At 63.3% G+C, this 10,053-nt stretch overlaps 1 protein-coding gene across 2 annotated transcripts; it reads left to right on the plus strand.

The window, feature by feature from the left end:
- Positions 1-3,579: 3,579 nt before the first annotated feature.
- Positions 3,580-7,822, plus strand: CCDC184 (coiled-coil domain containing 184). Of its 2 annotated transcripts, XM_038752804.1 has the most exons (2): positions 3,580-6,351; positions 6,496-7,822. In XM_038752804.1, exons 1-2 carry the CDS (start codon positions 3,634-3,636, stop codon positions 6,847-6,849), a joined length of 3,072 nt encoding a protein of 1,023 aa, XP_038608732.1. In that variant the 5' UTR covers positions 3,580-3,633; the 3' UTR covers positions 6,850-7,822. The 2 variants fall into 2 exon arrangements, with proteins under 2 accessions (XP_038608732.1, XP_038608731.1); XM_038752803.1 differs by having other exon boundaries at positions 3,581-7,822.
- Positions 7,823-10,053: the final 2,231 nt, after the last annotated feature.

A 10,053-nucleotide genomic window follows, 5' to 3' on the forward strand; every position in this document is an offset into this window, starting at 1 on the left:
CGCAGACACTTCCGCACGACCAGGGACGTGCTGCGCCTGCGCAGAACCAGGAGTCGGGGTGAGGGAGGGGGCTCGGCGCCTGCGCAGAACTGGGTGCACGGAGAGGGAGGGAGGGACTCGGCGCCTGCGCAGACACGTCCGCACGACCGTGGGCGTGCTGCGCCTGCGCAGAACCGGGAGACCGGGTGAGGGAGGGGGCTCGGCGCCTGTGCAGACACTTCCGCATGGCCGTGGGCGTGCTGCGCCTGCGCAGACACTTCCGCATGGCCGTGGGCGTGCCCTGCGCAGAACCGGGAGCCGGGGTGAGGGAGGGCGTGCTGCGCCTGCGCAGACACTTCTGCACGACGGAGGGCGTGCTGCGCTTGCGCAGTACCGGGAGCACGGAGGGGGTGGGCTCGGCGCCTGCGCAGATACGTCCGCCGACGGTGGGCGTGCTGCGCCTGCGCCGAACTGGGTGCCCGGAGAGGGAGGGGGGGCTCGGCGCCTGCGCAGGCACGTTCGCGTGCTGCGTCTGCGCAGAACTGGGAGCTCGGAGGGGGTGGGCTCGGCGCCTGCGCAGAAACATCCGCACGACCGTGGGCGTGCTGCGCCTGCTCAGAACTGGGAGACGGGGTGAGGGAGGGGGTTCGGTGCCTGCGCAGACACTTCCTCACGACGGTGGGCGTGCTGCGCCTGCGCAAAGCTGGGTGCCCGGAGAGGGACGGGGAGCTCGGCGCCTGCGCAGGCACGTCCGCACGACCGTGGGCGTGTTGCGCCTGCGCTGAACCGTGAGCGGCGTGAGGGAGGGGGTTCGGCGCCTGCGCAGAACCGGGTGCCCGGAAGGGGGGCGGGGCTCGGCGCCTGCACAAACACGTCCGCACGACCGTGGGCGTGCAGCGCTTGCGCAGACCAGGAGACCCGGAGGGGGTTGACTCGACGCCTGCGTAGACACTTTCGCACGACTGTGGGCGTGCTGCGCCTGCGCAGACACTTTCGCACGACAGTGGGCGTGCTGCGCCTGCGCGAGTTCATTCATTCATTCATTCAATCAATCGTATTGCTTGAGCGCTCCCTGTGCGCAGAGCACTGGACTAAGCACTTGGGACGTACAAGTCGGCAACGTATAGAGACGGTCCCTACCCAACGACGGACTTACAGTCCAGAAGGGGTAGACAGACGATAAAACACAACATATTAACAAAATAAAATAGGATATGTACAAGTAAAATAAATGGAGTAATAAATCTGTATAAACATATATACAGGTGCTGTGGGGAGGGGAAGGAGGTAAGGCGGGGGGGATGGGGAGAGGAAGGAGGGGGCTCAGACTGGGAAGGCCTCCTGGAGGAGGTGAGCTCTCATTAGGGCTTGGAAGGGAGGAAGAGAGCTAGCTTGGCGGATGTGCGGAGGGAGGGCATTCCAAGCCCGGGGGAGGACGTGGCCTCAAATGCCATCATCATTATTATTATTATTAACAAATGTCATGATTATTATTATAATTATTACCGTAAATCCCTCCCGCTCGCCGTGGGTCCATCCCCCCGGGTCCCGCCCCTCCGCCCCCTCCCGGTTGCCATGGAGACGGACGTCATCGGCGTGCCGTGCGTCGCCTTGGAAACAGCGGAGAGTCCGGCTGCGACCGGGGCGCGGCTGGCGGGAGCCCCCACCTCCTGCGGGGCCGGGGGGGCGGGGCGGGGGGGGGGGGGGGGGGGGGGGCCGGGCCCGAACGGGACTTCTCGCCCCGCGCCTCCGGGCGATGACGTCAGGACCCCGGACGCAGAGGCCACGCCCCCTTGGACGCAGGGACTGCGCCACTGGACGCAGAGACCACGCCCATCAGGCACTGAAGCCACGCCCCATGGACGCAGAGGCCACGCCCCCTCGGACGCGGGGACCGCGCCCCTGGACGCAGAGGCCACGCCCATAAGGCGCCGAAGCCACGCCCCCTGGGCGCAGAGGCCACGCCCCCTTGGACGCTGAGGGCACACCCCTTGGGTGCGGGGGATATGCCGCCGGACGCCGAGGCCACGCCAATTCGGGGTCGAGGCCACGCCCCCTTGGACGCAGGGGCTAGTCTCTGGACGCCGAGGCCACGCCCCCTTGGACACAAGGCTGCGTCGTTGGACACAGACTTCACGCCTATTCAGGGATGAGGCCACGCCCCTGGACGCATACGTCACGCCCATGACGCCAATGCCACGCCCCCTGGACGCGCCAGCACGCTCCTCTGGCCGCCGAGGCCACGCCCCCTGACGCAGAGCCCACGACCACTGACGCCGAGGTCACGCCCCTGGACGCGCAAGCCACGCTCCTCTGGGCGCCGAGGCCACGCCCCCTCGGACGCAGGGGGCTCGTCACCGGACCCTGAGGCCACGCCTCCGACGCCACGCCCCCTGGACGCAGGGGCTGCGTCCCCGGACGCCGAGGCCACGCCCCCTGGACGCGTAAACTTCGCTCCTCTGGCCGCCGAGGCCACGCCCCCGACGCAGAGGCCACGCCCCTGGACGCGCAAGCACGCTCCTGTGGCCGCCGAGGTCACGCCCATTGACGTCGATCTGCGTCACCAGACGCCGATGCCCCGCCCCCTCATGCACAGGGGCTGCGCTACCGGACGCCGAGGCCACGCCCCTGGACAGGCAGGCACGCTCCTCTGGCCGCCGAGGCCACGCCCCCTGACGCAGAGGCCACGGCCCCGCTCCTCTGGGCGCCGAGGCCACGCCCCGTGACGTCGGCCTATCCCCGGCCGCCGAGGCCACGCCCCCTGACACCGAGGCCACGCCCCCTGGACGAGTAAGCCACGTTCCTCTGGCCGCCGAGGCCACGCCCCCTCTGACGCAGGGCTTGCGTCGCCGGACGCCGAGGCCACGCCCCCGGACTCGCAAGCCCCGCTCCTCTGGACGGCGAGGCCACGCCCCCTGACGTTGGTCACGTCACCGGACGCCGAGGCCCCGACCTCGAGGCCACGCCCCCTGGTTGCGTAAACCACGTTCCTCTGGCCGCCGAGGCCACGCCCCCTCTGTGGCAGGGCTTGCGTCGCCGGACGCCGAGGCCACGCCCCTGGACTCGCAAGCCACGCCCCTCCGGACGCCGAGGCCACGCCCCCTGACGTCGACTGCGTCATCGGGCGCCGGGGCCACGCCCCCGGACTCGCAAGCCACGCTCCTCCGGGCGCCGAGGCCACGCCCCCAGACGGCGGTCTACGTCACCGGACGCCGAGGCCACGCCCCTGGACTCGCCAGCCCCGCTCCTCCGGACACCGAGGCCACGCCCCTTTACGCCGGTCTGCGCCACCGGCCGCCTAGGCCACGCCCCCGACGCCGAGGCCACGCCCCCTGGACGAGTAGGCCACGTTCCTCTGGCCGCCGAGGCCACGCCCCCTCTGACGCAGGGCTTGCGTCGCCGGCCGCCGAGGCCACGCCCCCGGACCCGCAAGCCACGCTCCTCCGGGCGCCGAGGCCACGCCCCCAGACGGCGGCCTACGTCACCGGACGCCGAGGCCACGCCCCCGGCCGCGCTAGCGACGCTCCCCCGGACGCCGAGGCCACGCCCCCCTACGTCGATCTACGTCACCGTCCGTGGAGGCCCCGCCCCCCCGTCCGTCGAGGCCCCGCCTCCCCCCGGGCGTCGTGAGGCAGGCGCCGTCCCGGGGGTCCCATGGAGGAGGCCCTGGCGCGGGACGCCGTGACGAAGGAGGGCTCCGGCTCCGGTGCCCCGGGCCCCCGGGACGTGTCGGTGGCCCTCGCGCCCGACTACAACGGCGGCATGAAGGAGCTGATGGAGCGGCTGCGGGCGCAGCTGCAGGCCCTGTTCGAGGACGTGCGGGCCATGCGCGGGGCCCTGGACGAGCAGGCCTCCACCATCCAGGGCCTGTCGGACGACGTGTGCGCCAACCAGCGCGCCATCGTCACCATGTGCAGGATCATCACCACCAAGCCAAGACAGGCCCCGCCCGGCGACGACCACCCCCGCCACCACGACGACCCCCGGGACCGGCAGCCCTGCTCGCCCCCGCAGCCCCACAGACGCTCCCGCGGACCCCCGAGGGACGCCGACGCCGGGCCCCTCGATGCCGACCGGCGGGACGCACGGCCCTCTGCCTCCCCGCCTGAGACCCCCGGAGCCCCGACGCCTGAGACCCCGAAGACCGCCCAACCCCTAGAGACCACCGACACCCCGGTGACCGCGCCACCCTCGGACGGCTTCACACCCCCAGAGACCTTCAGTCTCCCGGAGGTCACCCCCGACATCCCTGGAGGCCCGGTGACCGCGCTACCCTTGGACAGCTTCACACCCCCAGAGACCTTCAGTCTCCCGGAGGTCACCCCCAACAACCCTGGAGGTCCGGTGACGGCACTACCCTTGGACAGCTTCACACCCCAAGAGACCTTCGGTCTCCCAGAGGTCACCACCAACACCCCTGGAGGCCCGGCACCCGTCGAGGCCCCATTGGTGACCGCACTACCCTTGGAGAACTTCACACCCCCAGAGACCTTCAGTCTCCCGGAGGTCAACACCGACACCCCTGGAGGCCCGGCACCCGTCGAGGCCCCATTGGTGACCGCACTACCCTTGGAGAGCTTCACACCCCCAGAGACCTTCAGTCTCCCAGAGGTCAACACCGACACCCTTGGAGGCCCGGCACCCGTCGAGGCCCCATTGGTGACCACACTACCCTTGGAGAGCTTCACACCCTCAGAGACCTTCAGTCTTCCGGAGGTCACCGAAGCCTCAGAGATCGCTGGGCCCGCAGAGACCCCGGAATCACCAGAGACCCTCACTCTCCTCGAGGTCACCGAAGCCCCAGAGATTGTCGGACCCTCAGGGACCCTGGAGCTACCGGAGAGCCTCACTTTCCTGGAGGTCACCGAAGCCACAGAGATCGTTGGGCCTGCAGAGACCCCAGAATTACCAGAGACCCTCACTCTCCTCGAGGTTATCAAAGCCCCAGACGTTGTTGGACTCTCAGGGACCCTGGAACTGCAGGAGAGCCTCACTTTCCTGGAGGTCACCAAAGCCGCAGAGATCGCTGGGCCCCCAGAGACCCCAGAATCACCAGAGACCCTCATTCTCCCGGAGGTCACCGAAGCCCCAGAGATTGCTGGGCCTGCAGAGACCCCAGAATCACCAGAGACCCTCACTCTCCCGGAGGCCACCGAAGCCCCAGAGATTGTTGGACACTCAGGGACCCTGGAGCTACCAGAGACCCTCACTGTCCTGGAGGTCACCAAAGCCTCAGAGATTGTTGGACTCTCAGGGAACCCGGAGCTACCGGAGACCCTCACTCTCCTGGAGGTCAGCGAAGCCACAGAGACTGCTGTGCTCACAGAGACCCCAGAATCACCAGAGACCCTCACTCTCCCGGAGGCCACCGAAGCCCCAGAGATTGTTGGACACTCAGGGACCCCGGAACTACCAGAGACCCTCACTCTCCCGGAGGTCACCAAAGCCCCAGAGATTGTTGGACCCTCAGAGACCCTGGAGCTACCAGAGACCCTCACTTTCCTGGAGGCCACCAAAGCCGCAGAGACCACTGGGCCCACAGAGACCCCAGAATCACCAGAGACCCTCACTCTCCCAGAGGTCACGGAAGCCCCAGAGATTGTTGGACCCTCAGAGACCCTGGAGCTACCAGAGACCCTCACTCTCCCGAAGGTCACCGAAACTGCAGAGATTGCTGGGCTCACAGAGACCCCAGAATCACCAGAGACCCTCACTCTTCTGGAGGTCACTGAAGCCCCAGAGATTGTTGGACCCTCAAGGACCCTGGAACTACCAGAGACCCTCACTCTCCCGGAGGCCACCGAAGCCCCAGAGATTGTTGGACTCTCAGGGACCCTGGAACTATCAGAGACCCTCACTTTCCCGGAGGTCAACGAAGCCCCAGAGATTGTTGGACTCTCAGGGACCCTGGAACTACCAGAGACCCTTACTCTCCTGGAGGTCACCAAAGCCCCAGAGATCACTGGGCCCACGGAGACCTCAGAATCACCAGAGACCCTCGCTGTCCCGGAGGTCACCGAAGCCCCAAAGATTGTTGGACCCTCGGGGACCCTGGAGCTTCCAGAGACCCTCACTCTCCCGGAGGTCACCGAAGCCCCAGAGATTGTTGGACCCTCAGGGACCCCGGAGCTCCCAGAGACCCTCACTCTCCCGGAGGTCACCGAAGCCCCAGAGATTGTTGGAGCCTCAGGGACCCCGGAGCTCCCAGAGACCCTCACTCTCCCAGAGGTCACCGAAGCCGTAGAGATTGTTGGACTCTCAGGGACCCTGGAACTACCAGAGACCCCAACTCTCCTGGAGGTCACTGGAGCCCCAGAGATTGTTGGACCGTCAGGGACCCTGGAACTACCAGAGACCCTCACTCTCCCAGAGGTCACCGAAGCCCCAGACATCGCGGGGCCCACAGAGACCCCAGAATCACCAGAGACCCTCACTCCCCTGGATGTCACCGAAGCCCCAGAGATTGTTGGACCCTCAGGGACCCCAGAACTACCGGAGACCCTCACTCTCTTGGAGGTCACCGAAGCCCCAGAGATTGTTGGACCCTTAGGGACCCCGGAACCACCAGAGACCCTCGCACCCAAAGAGACCACCGACTCCTCGGAGTCCCCCGAAGCCCCAGAGACCACCGAGCCCCCGGAAACCCCAGAGCCCCCCGAGATCCCAGAGAGTCCGGAGTATCCCACCTCCACGGCGACCGTCGGCCCCCCGGAGACCCTGGGGGTCCCCAACTTTCAGGGCCCCGGAGAAGAGGAGGCGGAGGGGCCCAGCTCCTTCCTGGCGGAGAGGGGCGACTCCAGCGGGTGGGACGAGGGCGGGGACCCCCCAGGCGGGACCCTGCTCCCCCTGGGTGAGGAGGACTCTATGTAGGGGGTACTTTCAGGGCACGGGGCGAGGGGATGGAGGGCGGGCAACTGAAAGGGACCCGATGCCTTCTTCTTCCCCTTGGCCCCAACCCCGCCTTCTCGCCCCCTCCCCAGGAGAGATGGAGAGACCAGCCGGGGGTCCTGAGTCCCCCTCCCCGAGTGACAGAGTGACCGGCTCCTAAAGATGAGGGGCGTTGAGGGGAGGGAGCCGGTGAGAAGACCCCCACCCACCCAAACCCCCTCTCCTGGACTCCCCCCAGTCCCAACCAAAATCCCCCCACCCTGCAGTTTGTAAGTAATTTAAAAAAAATCGTGCTTTTTTTGTAAAGTGGAGGCCGACTCGCTAAGGAGAGTGGAGTCGCCGAAGGTGGGTACGGAAATGAAGCAACGGGGGGGGGGGTTTCGCCCGGGGACTGACCCACCGCACAGCGAGCCCCCCCATCCTCTGCCATCTTCGGCCGAGCCCCCCGTTCCGGGGTGGGGAGAGAAGCCGCAGCCCCCCCAAGGAGGAGATGGTTCCGCATTTGCATGACGACGGAGCTCCGGCGCTAGGATCCTGCTGCATGCCCAGAATAATAATAATAATAATAACGTTGGTATTTGTGAAGCGCTCACTATGTGCAAAGGACTGTTCGAAGCGCTGGGAGATGCCACCCCGTCCCCTTGACCTCTCTGGAGCGTGTTCCACCCCCGCCCTTGAATCCAGACCGCAGAGCCCACGGATCCCGTGCGTTCGTGTTACCCCCTGTGTCCCGCCACGTTGTAGCATGTGAGCCCCAAGGGCTCTGGGAATATTTGGGGTGCTTTCCCCCCTACCCCGCCTCCCTCCCAGGGCATGGAGCATGTGACTACCCTGAGGTGTTGAGCGATATCTGCAACCACCGTCCCCCCAAAAAAGCAAGTAGCGACCCTGTGTGTACCCCTCCTTTCTGTCCCTCTGTGTTGACCTTCATAATAAAGAAGCATCATCTCCCCTCCTCACTGACTTGTGCTTGGCCGGGGGGGTCGGAAGGAGAGGAGGGGTTTGGAGGCTCGGGGGTGAGGAGGGGATAGTAGGGGTTCCCCAAGGTTTACCTCTATCGTCATCTCCCCCCGCCCCATCATCACGTGGCGACCATAAAATTCCCTGTCTCATATCACCCCTCCTGTTCCCCCCCCAAAAAACCTCCGGGTCTATGCCCTCTGAGCGGGGGGACGGCGGGACATGGGGGTGGTCGTACCCAGAGTCCAAGTTCACCCATACAAACAGCCCCAAGTCTCTGCTATTAGTAATTATGAATAGTATGGTATTCATTAAGTGCTTATTTCAATCACACAGGAAGCGCGCAGAGCACTGTACTAAGCGCTTGGGAAGTCCAAGTTGGCAACATATAGAGACGGTCCCGACCCAACAGTGGGCTCACAGTCTATTGGGTGTGAACTATACGGCTGGGATGACTGTGATATTGTTGAAGTCCTTACCTTGTGCCAAACACTCCAGCGCGGCTCAGTGGAAGGAGCCCGGGCTTTGGAGTCGGAGGTCGTGGGTTCAAATTCCGGCTCCGCCAACTGTCAGCTGCGTGACTGTGGGCAGGTCACTTCTCTGTGCCTCAGTTACCTCATCTGGAAAATGGGGATTAAGACTGTGAGTCCCCCGTGTCCCTATGGGACAACCTGATCACCTTGTAACCTCCCCAGCGCATAGAACAGTGCTTTGCACATAGTAAGCGCTTAACAAATACCATTATTATTGTTATTATTACTAAGGATAGAGACTAGAGAATAGATATTAGATAGAGGATAGATCAATCAATCAATCAATCGTATTGAGCACTTACTATGTGCAGAGCACTGTACTAGATAGATATTAGATATTAATAGATATTAGATAGATAGAGGATAGAGAATAGAGATTCTCTATTCTTCTGGGGTAGAGAAGCAGCGTGGCTCAGTGGAAAGAGCCCGGGCTTTGGAGTCAGAGGTCATGGGTTCGAATCCCAGCTCCGCCAGATGTCTGCTGTGTGACCTTGGGCAAGTCACTTAACTTCTCTGAGCCTCAGTTACCTCATCTGTAAAATGAGGATTAAGACCGTGAGCCCCACGTGGGACAACTTGATCCTATTGTATCCACCCAGCGCTTAGAACAGTGCTTTGCACATAGTAAGCGCTTAACAAATGCCATTATTATTATTATAGCTACAAGGTATTCAGGTCGGACACCTGAAGCGCTTAGTACAGTGCTCTGCACATAGCGCTCAATAAATACGATTGATGATGACACAGGCCCTGCCTCACGGGGGGTTCACAGTCTAAGAGCCAGGGAGAACAGGTATCGTATCCCCCTTTGACAGACAAGGAAACAGGAACACAGAGAAGCGAAGGGACTTGCCCGGGGTCACACAGGAGGCACGTGGCAGGGTCGGGATTAGAACCCAGGTCTCCTCCCTCCCAGAGCTGACCTCTTTCCACTGGGCCTCCTACTTACATAACTCCATCTCTGCATCTCTGGCCTTCATCCCACTCTGACACGTTCCCCATAACTCAATCAGTACATCCCTAGTCCCCGTTTTCCTCCCGTTTCGGGAACACTTTTAAAAGACCGAGAGGAAGCCTGGCTGGTTTCATTCCCTTTCCACGACTTCGAATTGGAGCTTCTCTCCGAGTTTCCAGGCATCCCACGGGAAGCTTTTCCCTGAGAATTTCCAGACATCCCTCAGGGTGGAGCGTCTCTCTGAGAGTTTCCGGGTACTGCACAGGAAGACTGTCCCTGAGAGTTTCCAGGCACCCCAAAAGGAGCCTCTCTGAGAGTTTCTGGGCACCCCGCGGGGAGGAGCCTCTCTCTGAGAGTGTCCAGGGCCCCCAGAGAGAACCTGTCTGTGATTTGGAGATCTGATCAGAGACCAGAGTTGGTCTCTGTTTCCAGCTCTCAATCAATCAATCGTATTTACTGAGCGCTTACTGTGTGCAGAGCACTGGACTAAGCGCTTGGGAAGTACAATCTTGGCAATTCTCCAAGCAGTCCCCCCCCAAACCCCAGAAACCAACCCTGTACTATTCCCAAAGTCCAGCAGACACCAAGTGGGTAGAGGAGGAGGGTTCTTTTTTTCTAAATGTTATTTGTTAAGCACTTACTCTACAGTGCCAGCCACTGTACTAAGCGCTGAGGTAGATACAGGCTAATCAGGTTGGACACAGTCCATGTCCCACATGGGGCTCACAGTCTTCACCC

Source organism: Tachyglossus aculeatus, chromosome 10, assembly GCF_015852505.1.
Source record: "Tachyglossus aculeatus isolate mTacAcu1 chromosome 10, mTacAcu1.pri, whole genome shotgun sequence".
NCBI classification, from domain to species: domain Eukaryota; kingdom Metazoa; phylum Chordata; class Mammalia; order Monotremata; family Tachyglossidae; genus Tachyglossus; species Tachyglossus aculeatus.

Bases quoted from the DNA above. Each gene is read 5' to 3' on its own strand.
- CCDC184 (XM_038752803.1), top strand. From the start codon at position 3,634: ATGGAGGAGGCCCTGGCGCGGGACGCCGTGACGAAGGAGGGCTCCGGC.